At 45.3% G+C, this 23,904-nt stretch overlaps 1 protein-coding gene across 1 annotated transcript; it reads right to left on the bottom strand.

Annotated features, from left to right (window-relative positions):
* Positions 1-1,298: 1,298 nt before the first annotated feature.
* cry1 (cryptochrome circadian regulator 1) lies at positions 1,299-22,629 on the bottom strand. The gene is made up of 11 exons (XM_033037856.1): positions 22,440-22,629; positions 19,875-19,983; positions 15,905-16,047; positions 14,715-14,899; positions 14,447-14,535; positions 12,844-12,984; positions 10,321-10,632; positions 7,132-7,283; positions 6,185-6,387; positions 3,723-3,818; positions 1,299-2,062 (listed from the first exon to the last, which is right to left on the bottom strand). The coding sequence occupies exons 1-11, from the start codon at positions 22,595-22,597 to the stop codon at positions 1,959-1,961; spliced, it is 1,692 nt and encodes a 563-aa protein (XP_032893747.1). The 5' UTR covers positions 22,598-22,629; the 3' UTR covers positions 1,299-1,958.
* Positions 22,630-23,904: the final 1,275 nt, after the last annotated feature.

Genomic DNA, 23,904 nt, shown 5'->3' with positions numbered 1-23,904 from the left:
GTGACCCCTGGTTCTGGGTGTCAGTGTGGCTCAGTCCTAGATCTTGTTCGCCTGCAGGATCCTGAAAGCACCTTCCCAGGTTGAAGGTGGTGGCGGCTCATCACATGGTATCATCGATAGCGGGTGGACAATGAATGAGCTGGCAGTGGCACCCACACACAGATAGAAAACAAGCAACCCACATGTTTACTGGGTGGAAAACCAGATGCTGAAATTCTGAGGTAAAAACTACTGTGAATAACTCAGCGGGTGTGGCAGCATCTGGAGATAAAAAGAGGTTCCCTGACCTGCTGAGTTACTCCAGTTCTTTGTGTCTATCTTTCGTATAAACTCACATCTGTAGTTCCTTGTTTCTAATTACTGTAAGAAATGGCGTATGTCTGTTCAGATGGCCCCTCAGCTCAGCTTTTCTCCGAGAATCAAGCACCACAAGTGCATAGAGTTATTTACAAAATGTAGGTAATCTCCTTTGTCTTCTGTCAGTGTGTATGTGTTCATTAAATGCAGGGAGTGTCACTGTCATGTTGTAAATTAGCGCCTGACTCGCCCCCTGTCTGGGAAAGGAGCTGTAGCAGTCCTGACCACAGACTGTTGCACAAGGTTTGGAAACTCTTGTGTGCAGGATTGCAACATCGCTGTTTAGCAGTTTTGGATTTTACCAGCGGGCATAGCGTGAAGGGGAAAATTTTAAAAGGGACCCAGGGGGCAAAATTTTTTTTTTACACAGGTATATGGAATGAGCTGTCACGGGAAGTGGTAGAGGCAGGTACACTTACAACATTTACAAGACACCTGGACAGTTACAGGGTATATTCCCAATCTCCAATCCATCTTGCTGCGGTTCTTGCACCTGGTTTATCTGTACTTTCTCTGTAGCTGTAACACTATATTCTGCACACTATTACATTCTCTTTTTGCACTACCTGTTGTACTCATAAATATGGTTCCATTATACTCCTGGATGGTTAGATTTGACTGTCTCAGAAGATGTGGCAATAATAAACCAATACTAGTGGGGATATGGGGACATGAGCCAGGCCATGGCATCTGGGACTTGCTCAGTTAGTCATCTTAGTCTTTGTGGACTAGTTGGGCCAAAGGGCCTGTTTCCATGCTGTATTGCTCTACGACTCCATATGACAATGTTAACAGTATATCACCAGCTACATGAATCATCACAAGTGGATGGAGAAGCAGTTTACTTGAAATGCAATTGAAGGTGCCTGACTTAAGATGATGCAAGATATACTACTCCCAGAATTTGCCTTTTCTGTAGTACAAAATTGAATATGCAAACATTTAAATAGTGCACAATTATATTAAAATACTCATCTATAACTTGGTGTGGTATCAAATATTTACAGAAACTCCGATCAATTATTTACACAAATATTAACAGAGCTTTCTGCCCCATCATTGCTAAATGTGCAAACATTTGCAGATGTATTTCCCAATCTTTAATTCTCCTAATTTGAGATCAATCATTTCCTTTAAAATAAATATTCCACGCTGGAAGAAAATGTCCAGTTTATGCAATATGTGTTAAAAGCCTCCCAATGGGATTCTTCCAACTGGATCCTTTCAATTTCTTGTTTCACGACGTACTGGAAAAGCAAACATATGGGCTAGCAGCACATTGCGGCCAAATTCTGGCTTTATCCTGCAGATATTTGTAAACAACTTAAAAAATATTAAATCCACAGTTTTTATTTCTTTCACAACATCAAAAGATGTACTCTAACCAATTTCTCCCTTAATTCTAAACCACACCTGGGTTGGAAATGTTTCATTGCATTTTGTACATGCAAGACCTCATTCAGTTACGTTGGGCATTGGAAGAATGGATATACTGGGTAAATGTGAAGTGGAGTGGACGTAGAAACCAGCACAGACAGGAGGGGCAACGGCCACTGTGCTGCTCTAATAGTCACAAACCTTTTCAGTCAAAATGTCTTTACCTAGTCCATGCTCTGCCTCTGATATTTAAGCCCTATTCCTGACATTTCTTCTTCGGGATTGAACAGTTTTCCAGCGGTTAGGCTGCCCTCCAGGGTGTTTCTGTCTGAAATACAAAATCCACAATAAGATCAAGGTTCTTTTAAATGTACAAAACACCCCTCATTACCGTGCAATGTAAGTAATGGAATACAGATGAACCTGAAAGTCTGTCCAGGGAGGATATGTTTAGGTAAACGATTGTGCATTCCCAATGGGATAGAACTTGCAGTCATCAGTACACATACCATGCATGGTATGAAAGTGGCCAAGTTAGACAGTGCTGTGAAAGTATGTTCTCAGGAACATATTCATTGTACTCAAAAATGTTGGTGTAAATCCTGTCCATTATTCAGAAATAAGAAATAATGTTTAAATGTAAACAGATATTAAAAAATGTAAAATGTTGACATTTAATTGAAAGACAACTGGAAAGTCAAAATATGGTATTCAAACTTTAGAATAAAAAGTAACATTTATCAGAGCAAAAACAAAGTGCTGGAGTAACTCAGTGTGTCAGGCAACATATTTGGAGGACATGAATAGAATTGAATTGAATTGAATCCTTTATTTGTCATTCAGACCTTTCGGTCTGAACGAAATGCTGTTGCCTGCAGCCATACATGTAATAATAACAAAACACAATAAACACAAATTAACATCCACCACAGTGAGTTCACCAAACACCTCCTCACTGTGATGGAGGCAAAAGTCTTAGAGTTACTGTCTCTTCCCTCCTCTTCTCCCTCTGCGCCGAGGCGATACCACACCGGGCGATGGTATCAGTCCCGCGGTTCAAGCTCCGCGGCCCGGGGGTGGTCGAAGCTGCCCGCAGCTGTTGCAACGGGAGCTCCGGAAAACAGGCACCAGCCTGTGACCTGCGAGCTCCCGACATTGTCCTCCACTGGCCCGCGGCCGAGCCCCGGATCCAGGTCGCCGCCGCCTCAGCCGCCGGAGCACCGTCTCCGCCCCGCACCGGGCCGCCCAAAAGGCAGCTTCTCAGCCCCGCACCGGGGTGCCCCCACGGGAGCACCTTCCAGCCGGGAGCCGGTCCGCCCTCACCGGAGCGCCTTCCAGCCGATAGCCAGGCCACCCACACAGCAGCGTCTCAGCCCCGCACCGGGCTGCCCCCACGGGAGCGCCTTCCAGCCGGTAGCCGTGCCGCCCGCACGAGAGTGTCTCAGCCCCGCGCCGTCCGCACTCACCGGAGCGCCGAGTCGTGCCGCTACCCGAACGTCGCCACAGCTCGAAGACGGCCAGCCTCGCGTTGGTGAGTCCTGGCTGGCTCTAACTCCGGACCCTCGAGGTCGGTCGCAGGTTGGAGGCCGCCAGCTCCGCCAATAGGCCTCAGCGCAGACGGGGGAAGAGAAGGGGGATACGACAAAAAAGTCGCATTCCCCCGAAGGGAGAGACAGAAAGCTCTGTTCTGTTAGGTGACATTTCGGATCGGGTTTGATATGATAAAGGGTCCCAGCCCGAAACGTCACCTATCCATGCCTTCACAGATGTTGCCTGACAATAGGTGCAGGAGTAGGCCATTCGACCCTTCGAGCCAGCACCTGCTGAGTTACTCCAGCATTTTATTTTGCTCAAGATTCCAACATCTGCAGTTACTTCTATCTAATGGTTTAGGTCTTTACCTAATTGGGGGCATACTGTTGAGAAAAAGAACATGCCAACATTTGCACACAAACTCGATCCAATCTCCAGTCACTCGACTAACTCACCTGCTACATTACTGCATCCAGGTATGGTCTCCTCTGCTGAATACTGCATAATACCACCACTTCCACTGGGGTTAGAAGGTACTGAAGCTAGAAGACCTGGAAACAAGGTGAACATTCCTAAATAAAAGTTAATCATTTATTTCGATGAGGCAATCTAAAAGATAATACAGTAGAGGAAAGATTTTTGTAACATGAATGATATTTAAATAAGTGTGCATTGATGCAGAAGGCTGCATGTGGAATGGGCTGATTTATATTCTCCTAAATTCTACCAATGACGAAAATGCAAAAATAGATAATTTCTGCTAATAATTTTTACTAGACATGGTTGAAATATTCAGTACCTGGGTAAAATTGTGCTCCTGATGAATGTAGACCAGTACCCGGTACATTACTGCCATTTCCCAATCTAGCCTGCGGTTGACTTTGCAGTTAAAACAGAGATGCTGCCTGACCCGCCTAGTTACTCCAGCATTTTGTGTCTTTTTATGTTAAAGGAGATTGCGAATACCCGGTGCTCCACCACCAATAGCCAAAGTATCCCTCTAGTTATAGATGCCAAGCTAAGAAGGACCCGTTTACTCAGAGTCTATGTCTGTTAACCTAGCAGTCCATCCATGCGAGTGTATTACTGCGCATTCCACATACTCTGACAGTGTTTGTTAACCTCCTGCACGGAACCTGATTGAATACCATCTAAAAATCCAATCACACCACATCCTATAATAGGTTCCTCATCCAACCTATAGATTTCTCAAACATTTCTCTTTTTGATTCCTGCTCAAATTATTATTCCCCAAGCCTTTATTATAAATTCCTGCATTTTCCCTATGATTGATGTTGGGTTTATAGATAGGTAGGTTCTCTTTTATTCTGTCTCCCACTTCCCACTGACCTTTCTGTACTGGGCCTCCTTCACTGCCAGAGGGAGACTACACACAAATTGGAGGAAAAGCACTTTATATTTACCTTGGGCCAGGGGCGGAAAACCCGGGGGGGGGCCAGTGGGGACACGTCCCCCCCATGTTTTGAGAGGTGGGGGACAACCCCCCCAAGTTTTTGTGATCCCGATTTTAAAATCGCCGTTTTTAGCGCTGGATTGAGCCTCCGAAGCCTCGTGCGTGTGTGTGAGTGTGCGCAAGCGCGTGGCCGCCAAAAAATTGTGTACCCCCGTCCCCTCCATGTTTTGATAGTGAGTTCCGTTCTTGGCTTGGGCAGCTACCAACCCAGCGGCATGAATATTGATTTCTCAAACATTCAAGTAACCCTTGCATTCCCTCTCTCTCCGTCCCTCCCCTACCCTCTCTCTCCGTCCCTCTCCTACCCTGGTCCTCTTGCTAATTTCACCAGTTGTATTCCTTCGTTATCATCTCGTCCCCAGCCAACAATGGACATTACCATTACATCACCACTACCTTCAAGTGGAATTAGCAGTGGACAACAAGTGCTTGTCTTTTTTTTATTTAACAAAAAGATAGCCTTTCAATAACCACCCTACAATATGTCCGGAAGGGTCTCGACCCGAAACATTGTCCATTCCATCTCTCCAGAGATGTTGCCTGTCCTGCTGTTACTCCAGCATTGGGTCTATCTTCAGTGTAAACTAGCATCCACAGTTCCTACAATGTGACACCCAGTTCAATTTTCTTTTGTTTATTTTGATCCATTTTACTAAACAGAAATGACCTCGTCCCCACATAATTCAGGGGCATGTGTAGAACACGATCCTTGGTGAAAAATAAAGTCTGCACAAGTAAGTTCCTCTTCTTCTTTTTGCGTATGGCGTGCACAGCCTAAAGTAAGTTCCTCATGCAACAGAAACTAAACCAACAGTACTGAAATATACAGCATGCCTGACAAATGTGAATCCAGCCAACAATAAGAAATACAGACCTTTCAAGTATGCTAAGGAGATTTGCATTTTACAATTAAAATCAAGACAATATCACATATCTCAGATACCAATATGCCACGAGGGTTCGGTAAGACCTAGCTATTACTTCCACTCTGTGGTTGAAGCTTGGCCTGTGATAATCGTGTCCACTAGAAACAGCACTAGAAATGCTGCACCTATTGCAAGGCTGCAGACACATTTCACAGCTGCTCTCTACATCATAGTCATAGTGTGGAAACAGGCCCTTCAGTCCAACTTGCCCTCACTGACCAACATGTCCCAAATACATTGGTCTGACTTGCTTGTGTTTGGATCATATCGCTCTAAATCTGTCCTATCTATAAACAAAATGGATATCCATAACCATAATCAGTTGAACAAAAACTAACAAATAGTTCGGTTATATCAATATATTGATCTAAATCCTCCAACTGTGCCAATGATTCTATGAACCACTGCCTTGTCACCACCCTCTCCTCATAACTGTTTTGTAATATTTACATACAAGAGGAATAGATCCATAATGCTTACAGATGTATTACTGCATGAAATGTAATTGTGTCCCCACCAAGGCCTCGGTAACAGGAGAGTTGTTGATAGATTTGCTTCATTCGCTCAATGTTCAGGCGACTTGCTTCAGCATGGTGCACCATGGGCCTGGGATAGTCAACACCAATAACGCAATTGGCAGCTCTCTGAACGTCTTCTGGGGCATTCCAGGGGTCATAGATGTGTTTAGCAGGATAACCTCGCAGCACAGGCAGATATCGTCTGAAAATGTGGCAACCACAATCATCAGTAGAACTCAGCATGTTAAAATGTGCAACTTGCATAAAAGAACATTTATTTAAAACACTTAATTAATTCCTGAAATGTACATTAAAAAAATTATATTATTCACAATGATCATACAGTATGTGTATGCTTTTGAGATTGGCCATCAAATGTTTCCGTGCTCTGGCTCCATTAAGGAATGCTAGTTGTATAAACTGGATGCTTTATCTCACCAGGCTGTGTTCTGGGAGCAAACTGGATAATGCTTAATAGAACTAGCCAACACACATGGTGGAGGGAGGCTTTGTTCAGTCACAGCTACAATTACATACGTACAGGACAGAAACAAATAATGAGAAAAACCACAAGCAGACAACTTAGGGTGCAAGTTAGAGATGTGTATTATCCATGATCGTGTCCAAGGGAACTGGAAGTATACACAGAAGTAAATGGCGAACGGAATAGTAGTGACCTGAGCAACTCCTCATCCTCAGTAATTTCTGTGTGAGCTTTTTGTTCATCAGTAAAGAATGCAAGGATAATCTTGGAAACTGGTGGACTAATGAAAGGTTTGATTTCATAGGAGCAAGGGGGCTGCCAAAGCAGAAGAGGATCCAGTGTGACTGGTATTGATGGAGCTATGAAGAGGACCAACAGTCTGCCAGGGAAACAAGGGGCATCCGCACAAAGTTTCCCGGAAACCCAGGATACAAATGACTTATAACAGATAGTTTTACATACCTGATATAATCCCCATTTGGGTCAGTTCTACGCCCAAAACCTACAGGGCAGTAGCAATGAAAGAATTGCTGGAAGAACGAGCTACAAGACAGCCACATCCAATTCCCAGCATTGACACTCCAGTCAGCATCGAGTAACAATTCTTCAAACACCTGTAGACACAGCACCAACAATGAAACCCAAAACACCACAATGCTCACTTCAGGAAAGTTGCTTTGAAGAAAAATATAAAAATCCACAGGTAGCTTCTAAAAGGAGATTCTATAAGATAGGCTCTAGATAGTTTTATGTGCTTTAGCAGTTATTTTGGGCAGAGGTTCATCAGCCCTTCAGAGCCATATATTCAGGTGGAAAACTTAATTTCTATTACATCCTTTGTAAAACATTCAAAAACACCGTTATTTTGGAAGCTTAATTTTCAAGGTGATAAACTTTATCAAATTCAATGATATTTCATAGGTTCAATGCACTTCCTAAAATGATATCTGGCTGAAGCATTTTACACTTGTGGGCTGGTGGAATGCAGGAATATATCAGCCAAAACCGAACAGGGTTTGACACTTGAAGGGTTGCTAGCAAAGTGGAATTTAGGAGTTGCTGGATGTAAACAGGGCTGGCTAGGCTAGCCAGAAAGGAGAGCGCAGCCATTCCCCATAGAATCAAGCTCGGAGATAAGCAACCAAGCTTGATTTTGCACACAAAATTGTTATGTTACTGTCCTCCAATCAATGCATTAATCTGAAGGAAATATACGAGCCAGCCATTCAATCAGATCATGGCTGATCAGCTAAAATCAGTACCCCGTTCCTGCTTTTTACCCATATCCCTTGATTCCTTTAGCCCCAAGAGCTAAATCTAACCCGCTCTTGAAAACATCCAGTGAATTGGCCAACACTGCCTTCTGTGGCAGAGAACTCCACAGATTCACAACTCTGTGAAAAAATGTTTCCTCATCTCAGTCCTAAATGGCCTACCCCTTATTCTTAAACTATGACCCCTGATTCTGGTCTCCCCCCAACATCGGGAACATTTTTCCTGCATCTAGCCTGTCCAATCCTTTTAGAAATTTATATGTTTCTATAAGATCTCCTCTCATCCTTCTAAATTCCGGCAACTATAAGCCCAGTGGACCCATTCTTTCATCATATGTCAGTCCCACCATCCTGGGAATTAACCTGGTGAACCTATGCTGCACTTCCTCAATAGCAATAATGTCCTTCCTCGAATTAGGAGACCAAAATTGCACACAATACTCCAGGCACGGTTTTAACAGGGCCCTGTACAACTGCAGTAGGACCTCCTTGCTACTACACTCAAATCCTCTTGCAGTGAAGGCCAACATGCCATTAGCTTTCTTCACTGCCTGCTGTACCTGCATGCTTACTTTCAGTGACTGATGTACAAGCACACCCAGGTCTCTTTACACCTCCCCTTTTCCTAATCTGACACCATTCAGATAATAATCTGCCTTCCTGTTCTTGTCACCAAAGTGGATAACCTCACATTTATCCACATTAGGCTGCACCTGCCATGCATCTGCCCACTCACCCACCCTATCCAAGTCACTCTGCAGCCTCATTGCATCCTCATTGCAGCTCACATTGCCACCCAGCTTTGTGTCATCTGCAAACTTGGAGGCGTTACATTTAATTCCCTCGCCTAAATCATTAATATATATTTTAAACAACTGGGGTCCTAGCAACGAGCCTTGTAGCACCCCACTAGTCACTGCCTGCCATTCTGAAAAGGATCCGTTAATTCCTACTCTTTGCTTCCTGTCTGCCAACCCATTCTCTATCCATGTGAATACCCTACCCCCAATACCATGTGCTCTAATTTAGCACATTAATCTCTTGTGTTGTACCTGTCAAAGGCTTTTTGAAAGTCCAGATACACCACATCCACTGGCTCTCCCTTATCCATTCTACTTGTTGCATCCTCAAAAAATTCCAGAAGATTGGTCATGCATTATTTCCCTATCATAAATCCATGCTGACTTTGACCGATCCTGTCACTGCCTTCCAAATGCTCTGCTGCAACATCTTCAACAATCGAATCAAGCAACTTCCCCACTACCGATGTAAGGCTAACTGGTCTATAATTCCCTGTTTTCTCTCCCCCTCCTTTCTTAAAAAGTGGAATTACATTAGCTACCCTCCAGTCCACAGGAACTGATCCAGAGTCGAGAGAACATTGGAAAATGATCACCAATGCATCCACAATTTCTTGGGCCACCTCGAGTACTCTGGGATGCAGACCATCATGTCCTGGGGATTTATCTGTCTTCAGTCCCAAAAGTTTACCTAACACCATTTCATGACTAATGTAGATTCCCTTCAGTTCCTTCCTCCCACTAGATCCTCAGTCCCCTAGTATTTCTGGGAGATTGTATATGTCTTCCTTAACGAAGACAGAACCAAAGTACTCGTTTAACTGTTCTGCCATTTCTTTGTTTCCCATTATAAATTCTCCTGTCTCTGATGGGAAGGGGCCTACATTTGGTTTCACTTTTTTATATTCCCCGCAAACTTTCTTTCATGCTCTTTTTTCCCCCTCTTAATTAACTCCTTTGTCCTCCTCTGTTGAGTTCTAATTTTCTCCCAGTCCTCCGGTTTCCTGCTTCCTCTGGCCAATTTATATGTCTTTTCCTTGGATTTAACACTATTCCCGATTTCCCTCGTCAGCCACGGTTGAGCTGCCTTCCACGTTTTATTTCTTCGCCAGAGAAGGATGAACAATTTTTGGAGTTCATCCATGCGGTCTTTAAATCTCAACCCTCTAAGCATCATTTGCCAGTCTATCCTAGCCAATTCCCGTCTCATACCTTCAAGGTCTCCTTTATTCAAGTTCAGGACCTTGGGTCTCTGAATTAACCATGTCACTCTTCATCCTAATGTAGAATTCCACCATATTATGGTCACTGTTGCCCAAGGGGCTCTGCACAACAAGATTGCTAAGTAATCCTTCCTCATTAAATACCCAGTCTCAGATGGCTTTCCCCTCGTCGGTTCTTCGGCATATTGGTTTAAAAAAACGATCCCGTATACATTGCAGGAAATCCTCCTCTTTGGGAAAGCTGGTATGTATTACAAGTAACTTCAGTCTAATTGTTTATGGGTAATTTACCACCCAAAATGAAATGTAATGCTAGAGAAACAGAAGCTTAATCTCCACTAACTCCTCAGTCACCTTCATTCCTTCTTCCCAGCTAATCCAGAGGTCACCTCTCGTCAAGAAGCAGGCCACTGCATGTCGTGCCAGGTGATGAATCCATCCTTCCTGGCGAAGCTGTGTCATTATAGCATCAATCCATGGAAATCCAGTCTTTCCTTCTGCCCACTTGGCTAAAGCCTCAGGATTCCGGTCCCATGGAATCTGAACACAGATGGGATTTCCCTCCATTTTATCGAATTTGGGATTATTTGTTCCTGCTGCGTAGAAGAATTCACGCCAAAAGAGTTGGCCATAAAGGGACAAAGGAGGGGAGCTGTTTTTCTTCACCTGTTAAGGAAATAGTTCTTTATGTATGCATGTTATGAATGAGCTAATAATTAATCGCGATCAACTTCAGTTAATATCAACCGTACACGCGAGCAGAGAAGGGAACATAATTTCATTTGCCTTGTACAGCACCACAGTTGCTCCCCCGGAAACAAAGTGATGTACACACATCTTTATCCCAACTGATAGGAAAACCACCACTATCCGAGGTGAAACTGTTGTTTATATCTTGCACATAATAATCATTAATGGCACTTCTATGATGGATATCACCTTTGTTTCAGACAGAGCAATGGTGAAGGCAGCCCCTCACACTAGCTGTACATTTCCCCATCTCCCATATTGGTTAGTGAACATATCAATATCATCCCACCATCCCAGATTATATTCTATGTTCTATGAAGGAACTGGGTACCTCACTGACCATTTAGAATGCATTTCTGGTATTTCTTGGAGAACCTTTAGGATTGGGACAGAGAATGGTTGTGAGACGGAGAAATGTGTTATTGAAGCACTACTGTCCTGGGAACAGAGTGTGAGTCCTGCCCTCACCATAGCCGTGTCTGGAACCTAGTGGAGGGCTGAGCTCGCCACTGACATTCCAGGTGAATTAAACGGTTGAAAAACCTCAGCACTGCATGCTCGGTGTGTACTCAGTGCCCAAGTGTAACAGGCGAGGACTTGCCAAGCTGTGCAACTGTCCAGTGCAGAGACATAGAGCTCAGTATGGGCATGCTGGCGATGAGCAACAGCTGGCGAGGTGTTGACAGATTACACAGATCTCATGGTCTCTCTCCTCACTGCTAGTATAGCTGCCTAGCTTCCCCAACCAAGCTCAATGGCCAGTGGCAAACCTCTGGGCAGGAGAGAACCGAGCCCTCGAACATGGTGAAGAGGAGGTAACGGTGTCTATCATATTTAGCTGGAAGTGATGCAAGAGGCAGTAAAATCCAGACAATCTATCAACACGGAGCAAAGGCAAGAGATTTGCCAATGCTGGCATATTGAGCAAAAACAAAATGCTGAAAGAACATAGTGGGTCGCTGTTCATTGCTGCAGAGAGCAGAAGTTTGCACCAAGTTCCCAGCACAGCAGCTCACAACCCAACTGGATTTATTTACAAAGCAAGGAGGAATGCATCTGTGAGTCTTCGTTCTCTTGGACAAGAGCACTATAATGAATCAGTTCTCTGAGGGGTTGTCAGAGGCAGGGTGCCAATCTACTGAAGGCTTCCACAAACACTAGAGCAGGTTATTTTGACTAATTGACAGGAAACAAAATAATGTGACATTCCATGAAAGTCATTAGATGGGTCCAACATGCACAAAAGGAATGAATTCTCCTTGACATCAGCATATTTAACACCAGAAACATGGCCATAGAACACAAGAGTATGCAGGCTATCGTACAGCTTTATAAAATGTGGTCAGGCCACAGCTGGAGTAGTGTGTGCAGCTCCAGTCACCACAGTATAGGAAGGACATGATTGCACTGGATTGAGGTGCACAGATATCTCACTGGGAGTCTGAAGAAGGGTTTCGGCCCGAAACGTCGCCTATTTCCTTCGCTCCATAGATGCTGCTGCACCCGCTGAGTTCCTCCAGCAATTTTGTGTACCTATCTCACTGGGATGTTGCCTGGGATGGAACATTTTAATTATTAGAGAGCAGACAGACTGGGTTATTTTCTTTTGTAGCAAAGGAAGTTGAATGGGTACCTCGTAGCAGTAAACAAAACGAGTAGGCATAGACTGTGAAGATAGTAGGGAACGATACCCTGCTGCAGAGGCGTCTGCAACCAGAAGATTGTGGTGAACAGTAAGAGCTTTAGAGGGGATCGAGGATGATTGAAATCTGGAATGCACGTGTGTGTACTGGAAGAGGTGGGTACTCCCAACAGTTGCACAACTGCACAAGCATTGGAATCAAAGCATGGAAAGCTACAACGCAATGCTGGCAGATGAGTGGTTACAATTGGCTGCAAGGCTTGTTTGTCTGTGACAGCTCTACCTAACAATGAACATCACTGGGGGATGCCAGGCATTAGTAGTTTTGCACGAATAGTAAACAAGCTGCTGGTGTGGAGGTAGTAAATGTGGAAATTCACAGCAGTCTCACAAAATAAAGTTGGAAGCCCGACTCACTGACTACATACGGTTCCAAATTATTCAGATTAAAACAGCATATTTCTCAGTATCTTAGACAACTGTACCTTTTTGTACAACTCGGTGAGCTTAAAGTAAAAGAGACGACTTGACAAGCAACCAAATCGCAGGTATGGGCTTAGCCCTGTGGGGCTGGCGAGAAGTGATTTGGAGTTCATTCCTGGTCTTTCAAAATTTGCCACCCAGGCCTGGAAAAGACAGAAGTTGAAAACTGTAAATATTTCTGTTGATTAATTTCTTTGTGGGACAAATGAAAGATGCACTTTATTCACCAGCTCCAGCAATATCAGTAAAACACCTCTGAAGTTAAACAACAGCAGGAGTAGATCATCTCCCTCACTCTTCACAAAGACCATGGCTGGTTTTTCACAAGTGCCACCATCCTTAACCAACCCTATTTCCTTTGATTTTCTTCATATCCAAGTAAATATTGATCACAGTCTTGAACAATTTCAGAAGAAAGCCTTTCACTCTTTCGGTGAAATAAAATTCTTCAACAAAATTTTGAATGGACATACCACTATTGTTTAACTATTTCTGTTCAGTCCAGCCCACAAAACACCATCCCTGCATCCACCCTGTCCAATTTGTAGGCATTTTCCAAGTCAATTAGACTACCAAGCATTCCCTTAGGCCATGTTGGACTAAGTTAAGAAGTGTTTTCTTTGTGTTTAGGGTGGTGAATCTGTGGAATTCACCACCCTTGAGAATTGTACATCAGTCCATCGTTAGATTCAAAACAGATGGGTAGATTTCTGGATACTAAGCGAATCAAGAGATGAGGGAATAGTGGAGCAGGTTTGAAGAGCCCAGTGGCCTACTTCTGCTCCATGTATAATGTTATATCAATGGATGCAGCATTTTCTCACCTCTGATGTCAAGCTAATCAGTCTGTAGTTCCTTATCTTCTGTCTCTCTCCTTTCTTAAATATTAGGCTTACTTTTGGTTCTGATCTGTGGGATCCATTGTAAAAGCTTTGGAATTCTCAAAGATAATGAGTGGATATAATATCCAAAGACAATGGATATTAGTGCATCCATTGTCTCCATCACCAACTCTTTCAAAAGATCATCAGCTCAGGGAGGATCCCATTAATTCCTCCAATGCTCCAATTTCTTCCAGCACTCTTCTTCTACACTGGTTGCTTTTGATCATTCCCCGGAGGATTGACTGTTGCATTTAATGAAGAATCACACCATGCCCGTTTATTTTCTCCTATTTGAGTCTATAAAAGTCACACATTAACTTTTTCCAATCTTTTTTCTTTTCCTTTTTATATATTTGTGAACATTGAATATATCTATAGAATTTACAATGCAATTTACAATGCAATGTATGGGGAGATCTGAAAAAGTAATTTCCAGCAACATATCCATCCCTCAATACTAGGTTTTGAGAATGTGCCTTAATCTGATAAATGGATACCTGATACATGCTCATCAAAGTATTTCCGGAGTATCTGCTTCTTCAGTGCGTACACACAGGCAGCTATGCTAGTGATTCAAAACAATACCTCAATCAAAAAATCAGTCACAATCAAGACCAATGGGTTTCCAATTATATTCACTGCAAACAGATATGAGCATTCTCTTTTGCTCAAAGTTTAAATTGATTTTCTTTTGTTATTTTCATACGTGATGGCATCTTACTTTTCTCTCTAAATGTCTTTCCAATCTTGCAAGAGCTTCTGTTTCACCACCCGGCCACACTGCTGAAGTAAGACCTTCCGTTTCGAAGCCTAGGAATGATTAAAAATAAAGCGCTGCTTTAGAAGAGTAATCATGAAGTCTGACACTGCAGCCATGTCTGTCTCGACAAACAAGATAAAAATACATAACTAACTATTATAGTTTAATTTAAATTCTTTGGACAATGTGAATGACAAGTTCAGTTTTGTAACAATTTTTGGATTCTTACCCAATTCTTCCAATGAAGGGACTCCAAACCTGTCGCCGTGGTCATCAAGGACAGGCATTGTACATCTCCCCATGGTCTCACTGGTGATCATTTTCACAGGCATTTCTACAGGCCCCATCTGGCTTATAAGCTTCTGGAAATGCTTATACGTTAGAGGTGGCTGTCCACCATTTCTTTCTATGATCCTGATAATGAAAGAAAGTTCAAGTTAATGAATTGAAGATGTGACATCTAGAATAATTGTATGGATGGCTGCTTTCTAATACTTCTTGTCACGCACAGAAAGTAATTATTCAAATCATTTTTTAATCAAATGTATCATTTAAATTTATATCTGTTACTATAATCATAAAAATAATTCTGATTATAAAACATAGGCATAATGCATTTAGCACCAAAGCAATCAATGTGTTATTTTAATGTTCATCTGAATATTCATCTTATCTATAAAGATCACCATGCTTGGTAGAGAAGTGAGAAGGCTAAGTTGACCTACAGCCCAATTGTTAAAAAACAGCAAAGTTTACGATACAAGGAATTACAGATGTTAGAACCTTGCAGAGAACACACAGTACTGGAGCAACTCAGTGGGTAAGGCAGCATCTCTGGAGGACATGGATAGGTGAAATTTCAGGCTATATAACATTGCTGCCATTTCCCCATTTCTACTACCAAAAGCTTCAAGGAGCAAAACAAATCTTTCAGCAGTGGGCAGTGTTAGGAACACATTACGTACTGTAAGTTCACTACATCACTGAGAAATTGAAGCTGACAATGCGAATGATATACCAATTGATAAATGCAGCCTACAATAATTATTTAGAACTAGGGCAAGGGTTGGAAGAGAGATATGACTCACACCTTAATATTTGACACAGTTACATAATCAATGTTCAATGAGTTCTGGCATTAGAATAAGACCACTACTGACATTCTACCTCAGCACCACCCAAAATACTTGATTCCTTTAATATTCAGAAATATATTGATCGCTGCTTTGAATGGAAACACGAGAACAGCGTGTATTAGCAATAGTTTTTTTAACAAATAATTTAAGACATCCCAGGTGGAAAAAATCTACTTACTCAAGACATCTTCCCACACTGACCTGAACAAGTTTACTTTCTCTACAAATCCGTTGACAAAAACTATTTTCATTTCAAGCACACGAGTGCAATTTAGACACTTACACTTCCATATCATACAGAGTGTGTGAAATCCGCATTATCACTTCCACACCTGCCTCAGTGGCCAGCTTCTTGATAACTGCATCTCGCTTCTTGCTGAATGGCTCAGAGTCATATTCAAATGACAGACGAGAGATATTCCATTCCTAGAGTAGAAGGAAAGAATGATCAAAACTTGCAATCTCACATTTCTTAAAACAATTATATTTCCATAGGTTTAGGAATTAATGCCCTTAAATGATAGAGGATGCCAATGGTTCAAGTTCAAGTGAGTTCAAGTGAGTTTATTGTCATGTGTCCCTGTATAGGACAATGAAATTCTTGCTTTGCTTCAGCACACAGAACATAGTAGGCATTTTTACTACAAAACAGATAAGTGTGTCCATATACCATAATATAAATATATACACACATGAATAAATAAACTGATAAAGTGCAAATAACAGAAAATGGGTTATTAATAATCAGAGTTTTGTCTGAGCCAGGTTTAATAGCCTGATGGCTGTGGGGAAGTAGCTATTCCTGAACCTGGTTGTTGCATTCTTCAGGCTCCTGTACCTTCTACCTGAAGGTAGCAGGGAGATGAGTGTGTGGCCAGGATGGTGTGGGTCTTTGATGATACTGCCAGCCTTTTTGAGGCAGCGACTGCGATAAATCCCCTCAATGGAAGGAAGGTCAGAGCCGATGATGGACTGGGCAGTGTTTACTACTTTTTGTAGTCTTTTCCTCTCCAGGGAGCTCAAATTGCCGAACCAAGCCACGATGCAACCGGTCAGCATGCTGTCTACTGTGCACCTGTAGAAGTTAGAGAGAGTCTTCCTTGACAAACCGACTCTCCGTAATCTTCTCCGGAAGTAGAGGCGCTGATGAGCTTTCTTGATAATTGCATTAGTGTTCTCGGACCAGGAAAGATCTTCAGAGATGTGCACGTCCAGGAATTTGAAGCTCTTGACCCTTTCAACCATCGACCGTTGATATAAATGGGGCTGTGGGACCCCCTCCTACTCATTCCAAAGTCCACAATCAGTTCCTTTGTTTTTGCTGGTGTTGAGCGCCAGGTTATTGCGCTGGCACCATATGGACAGTTGCTTGATCTCTCTTCTGTACTCTGACTCATCCCCATCAGTGATACGTTCCACAACAGTGGTGTCGTCAGCAAACTTGATGATGGAGTTCGCACTGTGACTGGCTACGCAGTCATGAGTATAGAGTGAGCACAGCAGGGGGCTGAGCACGCAGCCTTGAGGTGCTCCCGTGCTGATTGTTATCGAGGCTGAAACATTTCTACCAATATGAACAGACTGGTCTGTAAATGAGGAAGTCGAGGATCCAAGTGCAGAGGGATGCGCAGAGACCCAGTTCTGCGAGTTTGGTAACCAGCTTGGAGGGGATGATTGTGTTAAATGCCGAGCTGTAATCGATGAATAACAGCCTGACATATGAATTTTTGTTGTCCAAGTGGTCCAGAGCGAAGTGAAGGGCCAGCGAGATCGCATCCACCGTTGATCTGTTGTGGCGGTAAGCGAAATGCAGTAGGTCCAGGTTTTTGTTGAGGTAGGAGTTGATTTGCTCCATGATCACCTCTCAAAGCACTTAATCATCACGGACCACCCTTCATGGACAACATAGGGTGCAGCTAGAATTCCCACACATGATCATTATCGCATGGGTATGCACAGAAGAGATTCACCGGATCCTCTGGCTGCTGCAGCACACCTCCTATCAAATGCTCATTTCAAAAACTTGCATTGGTTCATGAACAAGCTGTATTGAAATTGGTTCCAACTCTCAAAGCTGGACTGTTCAGTGGCCTACTGACCTAACAGAAAAAGTAATCATCAGTTCCAAGAAATATCTCACCAAAACAATGAAATAACATTTGCCGAAAGTTTTTCAGAAACATAATGTAATATTATGTGCATTCACTGCCAAGGCATTACCCATTGTGTTCCGGAAGTGGCGGCGTTGTTATCAGCTGCGCTCGCCTGCAGTCCGTCTGTCTTTACTTTTTTGTTGTTGTTTTTTTTGTCTTGTTTTGGCTAAGGTTTAGTTTATTAGGTTGTGTTATGGGGAGGGGTGAAACATGTTTTTTTGTCTCTCCCTTCGGGGGAATGCGACTTTTTCTTGTCGTATCCCCCTTCTCTGCCTCCGTCTGCACTGAGGCCTAATGGCGGAGCTGGCGGTCTCCAACATGCGACCGACCTCGAGGCTCCGGAGGCAGAGCCAGCCAGGACTTACCAACGCGAGGCTGGCCGACTTCGGGGCCGAGGCAGCGATGGCCCGACTCGCTGATGCGGCGTTCCAGCTTTCGGCAGCGGCCCGGAGCTGAGACTGCGGGACTCGGAGCTGAGGCAGCGGGACTCGGAGCTGATGCAGCGGCCCGGGGGCTGGGTCTGCAGGACTCGGAGCTGAGGCAGCGGGACTCGGAGCTGTTGCAGCGGGACTCGGAGCTGATGCAGCAGCCCGGAGCTGGGGCTGCGGGACTCGGAGCTGGGGCTGCGGGACTCGGAGCTGGGGCTGAGGGACTCGGAGCTGTTGCAGCGGGACTCGGAGCTGGGGCTGCGGGACTCGGAGCTGGGGCTGCGGGACTTGGAGCTGGGGCTGCGGGACTCGGAGCTGGGGCTGCGGGACTCGGAGCTGGGGCAGCTGGACTCGGAGCTGTTGCAGCGGGACTCGGAGCTGGGACTGCGGGACTCGGAGCTGGGGCTGCGGGACTCGGAGCTGGGGCTGCGGGGCTCGGAGCTGGGGCTGCGGGGCTCGGAGCTAGGGCTGCGGGACTCGGAGCTGGGGGACTCGGAGCTGGGGCTGCGGGACTCGGAGCTGTTGCAGCGGGACTCGGAGCTGATGCAGCGGGGCTCGGAGCTGAGGCTGCGGGACTCGGAGCTGAGGCTGCGGGACTCGGAGCTGATGCAGCGGGACTCGGAGCTGATGCAGTGGGGCTCGGAGCTGAGGCTGCGGGACTCGGAGCTGTGTCTGCGGGACTCGGAGCTGATGCAGCGGGACTCGGAGCTGAGGCTGTGGCAGGCCGACTCGGAGCGGAGACGGCGTTCCGGCTTTCGGCAGTGGCGACATCACCACGGAGGTCCGCTGGACTGGAGAGCGGCATCTTCGGCCTGGATCGATCGCCTCAGCGCAGAGGGAGAACAAGGAGGGAAGAGACAGAGACTAAGACTTTGGCCTCCATCACAGATTCCTCACACCATTTCAATAGTCTGTTCGAACTTCTACCATCTGGCAGACGTTACAAAGCCTTCTACGCCCGCATCTCCAGACTTAGGAACAGCTTCATCCCAGAGCTATAGATGCTCTGAACCAGTCCTGCTGAGTGCTTTATGTACAGAGTTTGTATGTTCTTCCCATGACCTGCATGGGTTCTCTTTGGGATGTCTGGTTTCCTCCCACACTCCAAAGATGTACAGATTTTTAGGTTAATCAGTTTAGTAAATGGTCCCCAGTGTATGTAGGATAGTGTTAGTGTGCCGGGCTCGGTGGGCTGAAGGGCCTGTTTCCCTGCTATCTCTAAACTAAACAATACAGCAATAATTATATAGTATACACAATTCACTAAAGATTTATTTCACAGCCACCTTCATGACAGGTGATACTAATTTATACAAACCAATGTTTATAATTCAAGCTTTAATATTGGCATGTGCATCTCAACATTCTTTGGGAATTATGCTTCAGATTCATCCTACATTAGTTTTGTTGGCAGTACACAGAAGCTCCCCCTGTTCATTTAAAGCTAATCATTCAGAGCTGTGATATTGCAGCCACTGCATAGATTGCATGCGTTTTGGTCAATTTCAGTTATCTGAAGCAGCAGTGGAAAATATCTCTGGAACCAGCCAAGATTATTAGGTAACACAGTACCGATATATATTTTTTAATTAAATGGAGAAAAGGATACATATTGCTCAAACTCATTAAATCCAGTCTTTTACGCCATGAAATATATGTAAAAACTACACACCTTGAACAATCTGGGAAAGACATCAGCTGGCTGTCCACGTATGACAAACAGGCGAGAGTTTAACTTCCGCAGATTTGTGTCAAGATCCTCAAGGCATTGTAGCAAGAACCTGAAGGCCAAGCTCAAAGATGAACAGCAGTCAATTCAAAACATTCCAATAATGACACAGGGAACTTCCTCGTATTTGAAACTAGTTCATTCTCCTTCCTTATTCAATCTGTTCCCAATTCAAATAACTCTTTCCTCCATGGTTCGGTGACCAACCTTCCATTTCCAGCAACTACTTCCCATTTCATAGAAAGTTCCCATAAACTGCTCAATACATCTCAGAGTTTGAAAAGAGGTGCCTTTAGAGATCATGAATTTTCATGTTATTTTCTTCAAAGGTTGTTAGGTTCTAGAATTGTTCCTGTGGGTTGGAAATGAGATCCCATTATTTAAAAGAGGGAAACAACATATTAGAGTAATGCAGTAGTAGGAATCTGCTGTAATCTACATTAAGAATATAGCGCTGGAACTGCAGGCAGCAGGGATTAGTTTAATTAGGCATCAAGTTCAGCACAGACATGGTTGGTGGAAGGACTTATTCTATGTAACTCTGCAAGAGTAATCAGATGAAGGAATTAAGGAATTATGAAAGTAATCAAGGAATTATGGAATGTTTAAATATTCTTCTGGAGTTCTGAGGAAGTGAACAGCAGAACATTAGGGGAACCAGTGAATGTGAAATATTTGGATTTTATGGCATTTGACAAGGTTGTACACTTCTTCTTGCGTTTGAGGCAGCAGCTATGTAACACCCTCCAAGGTTATACACAAACAATGGGTGTTATGTACCAGTGTGAATTGAAAATTATTTTATGGATAAAAAGAGCAGACATAAACAGATTCTTAGGGGATAGGCTGTCTCGTGGGACACGCGGTGTTTGGATGCATGTTTGTATAATTTACATTGACAATATAGCCTATGGGAAAATTGTCCTATTTTCAAGTTGCTAGGACTAGAGGGTGTGAGCTATGGGGAGAGGTTGAGTAGGCTGAGTATCTATTCCTTGAAGCACAGGAGGATGAGGAGTGATCTTATAGAAGAATCCAAAATCATGTGAGGAATAGATCGCGTAGATGCACAGAGTCTCTTGCCCATTGTAGGGGAATCAAGGAACAGAGGACATTTGCCGTTTGAGATGTGCTCTCAGGAATTGGGTTGCACCATCACTGTTATATAAGCTCACAACACATGTAACAGAAGACAGTCAACAGAGCCACAGCCCAGCCCTGAGGAGCAGGAACACAACAAAAAAACCTACAGATGTCAGAAAACTGAAATGAAAACAGGAAATACTAGCAATTCTCATTAGGTAGCTGTAGTGAAGAGTGAAACAGAATTAATGTTTTGTCAAGCATCTCATTAGACGTTGAGACACTTAGCAGCAAGTATTATAGGGATGGCATGCAATGGCTTTAAATAAGACAGAGAGAAGTTTCAGGTTGAATATTTGACAGCTTGGTTGGTTAACTGGTCACTTAAATTGTCCCAGTGTGTAAGTTGGGGGGTGGGGGGGGGGGGGGAGGCTGTTAAGAATTTTGTGAGAATAATGGAAAATTAGTAGAGAAATGGGTCATGACTAAATATATAGAATAGACTAATTGGTGCAACATTTGTGTGGAGAAAAAGCTATAGATTCCTTCCAGCTATAGAAACCTTCCAAATTTGAAAGTGCACGCCTAACAGATCGGATTTTAAACTTTAAAACACAGAGAAAATGTGATTGGTTGCAGGATTAGCGGCCATTTGACACTGCCTTTATGCCCGTCGTAAAAGCGACTAGCCTTTCCGCACTAAGTTCACAGCAGTTTAAGTAAAGACCCGAGAACATTTTAAAAACGGTGAGGCGTTCTGCCTTCTGGCAGCTATTACCAGACCCCAACAGCGTCCAGGAAAATGTGTTTGCAGCACCCCCCCCCCCAAATCATTATAATTTATGCTCACTGATTTACTAAAAGACCGTCTCCGTTTACTCAGGTGTTCATATAAAATGTTTTATATAAATGTTCCAATTGATTGGTCAGACGGCGTCTGCGGAGAGAGAAGGGGAGGAGAATTTGCAGCCGTGCGCTTTGGTTCCAGGTTGCCAGCATCCGCGGAATTTATGATTGTCACAATTATACATATTTAAAAAGTCTTCCCTGCATCTCAGCTTAAAAAAGAAATCCGAGACACACAAACAAACACAAATCATGCACTGCCTCCCTGGTCTTCATAATACTCCTTCGCGATTCCCTGCTTGGCGGGGATTTGACAGAGAGAGCTGGGGGCAGGAACCGGTGTTGTGGGTGCCGGGTGGAGAGCGAACCGGGGTGGGGAGGAGCGGCTTGGGCCGGCGGTGAGATGGAACGGCTGGGGCCGGACCGATGTGGGAGAGCGGTTCGGGACGGGGTGTGGGAGAGCAGCCGTGGGTGGGGGTGGGGGGAGCCTCCGGCCGGGAGAGAGGGGCTCGGGCCGGGGCCAGTCTCCATGGTAACGCGATGGCGCGGCGAGCGGGCCTACCCGCGACGTGTACCCACCCCCAGCGGTTGATGGCCAGGCTGGAGGTGCCCGCGAACCACGGGTCCACGATGTAGACGCAGCGGATGGTGTCGACACCCTGCACCGACTCCAGCAGCGCCGGGTTGTCGTGCAGACGGAGACCTTTGCAGAACCAGTGGATGGAGTTGCAGCCCATGGCTGAATGCAGGGACCGGCCGCTCCAACGATCCCCGCCGAGCGCATGGCACGCCCACTAACAGGGCCCCGCCCACAAATATGGCCCCGCCTCCGGATACGGTCCCGCCCACTAATATGGCCCCGCCTACAGCCACGGCCCCGCCCACAGATATGGCTCCTCTATAATCTTTGGTCCCGCCTACAGAGTTGTGAATCTGATGAATTTTCTGCCACGGAAGGCAGTGGAGGCCAATTCATTGGATGTTTTCAAGTGAGAGTTAGATTTCACTTTAGGGCTAAGGGAATCAAGGGATATGGGCAAAAAGCAGGATAGTGGTACTGATATTTAGAGCATCAGCCATGATCATATTGAATAGCGGTGCTGGCTCGAAGGGTCGAAGGGCCGAATGGCCTACTCCGCACCTATTTTCTATTGATCAAGGTACGCAAAAAAGCTGGAGAAACTCAGCGGGTGCAGCAGCATCTATGGAGCAAAGGAAAAAGGCAACGTTTCGGGCCGAAACCCTTCTTCAGCCCGAAACGTTCCATTTTCCTTTGCTCCATAGATGCTGCTGCACCCGCTGAGTTTCTCCAACTTTTTTGTGTACCTTCGATTTTCCAGCATCTGCAGTTCCTTCTTAAACATTCTATTGATCAAGTGCATCCTCGGGTCCCAACCCTTTAAACAACTTCTGACCAATCAGCCGGCGGCGGAGGTCTGCCCGCAGGTCCCTTTAAATTCCTCAACCAATGGCAGTCCGACTCCATGCCCGCCCCGACGCCCATTGGCCAGACCACGTCCAATCAGAGGATGGCGGGCGCGGTGATTGGTCAGGAGTGCGCAGGGGGCGCGCGGACGTTATCGGGAGTGCGCAGGGTAAGTGGGGACGTGGGTACACAAGAAAGCTGGAGAAACTCAGCGGGTGCAGCAGCATCTATGGAGCGAAGGAAATAGGCAACGTTTCGGGCCGAAACCCTTCTTCAGACTACTCTAAGTGGGGACGTGATCGGGAGCGCGCAGAGGCAGAGCGGGAGCGCGTTGAGGGCTTGGGGACAGTCTTGGGGACGCGGCGGGTTCGGGGCCGCGCAGGGGGCGTGGCGACGCGGCGCGTTCGGGGGCGCGCAGGGGGCGTGTGGAGGCGGCGGGTTCGGGGTCGCGCAGGGGGCGTGGCGACGCAGCGGGTTCGGGGGCGCGCAGGGGGCGTGTGGGGGCGGCGGGTTCGGGGTCGCGCAGGGGGCGTGTGGGGGCGGCGGGTTCGGGGTCGCGCAGGGGGCGTGTGGGGGCGGCGGGTTCGGGGTCGCGCAGGGGGCGCGGGAACGGGGTCG

Source organism: Amblyraja radiata, chromosome 19 (genome assembly GCF_010909765.2).
Source record: "Amblyraja radiata isolate CabotCenter1 chromosome 19, sAmbRad1.1.pri, whole genome shotgun sequence".
Classification (NCBI taxonomy): Eukaryota; Metazoa; Chordata; class Chondrichthyes; order Rajiformes; family Rajidae; genus Amblyraja; species Amblyraja radiata.
This window is presented reverse-complemented; position numbering and strand designations above follow the sequence as displayed.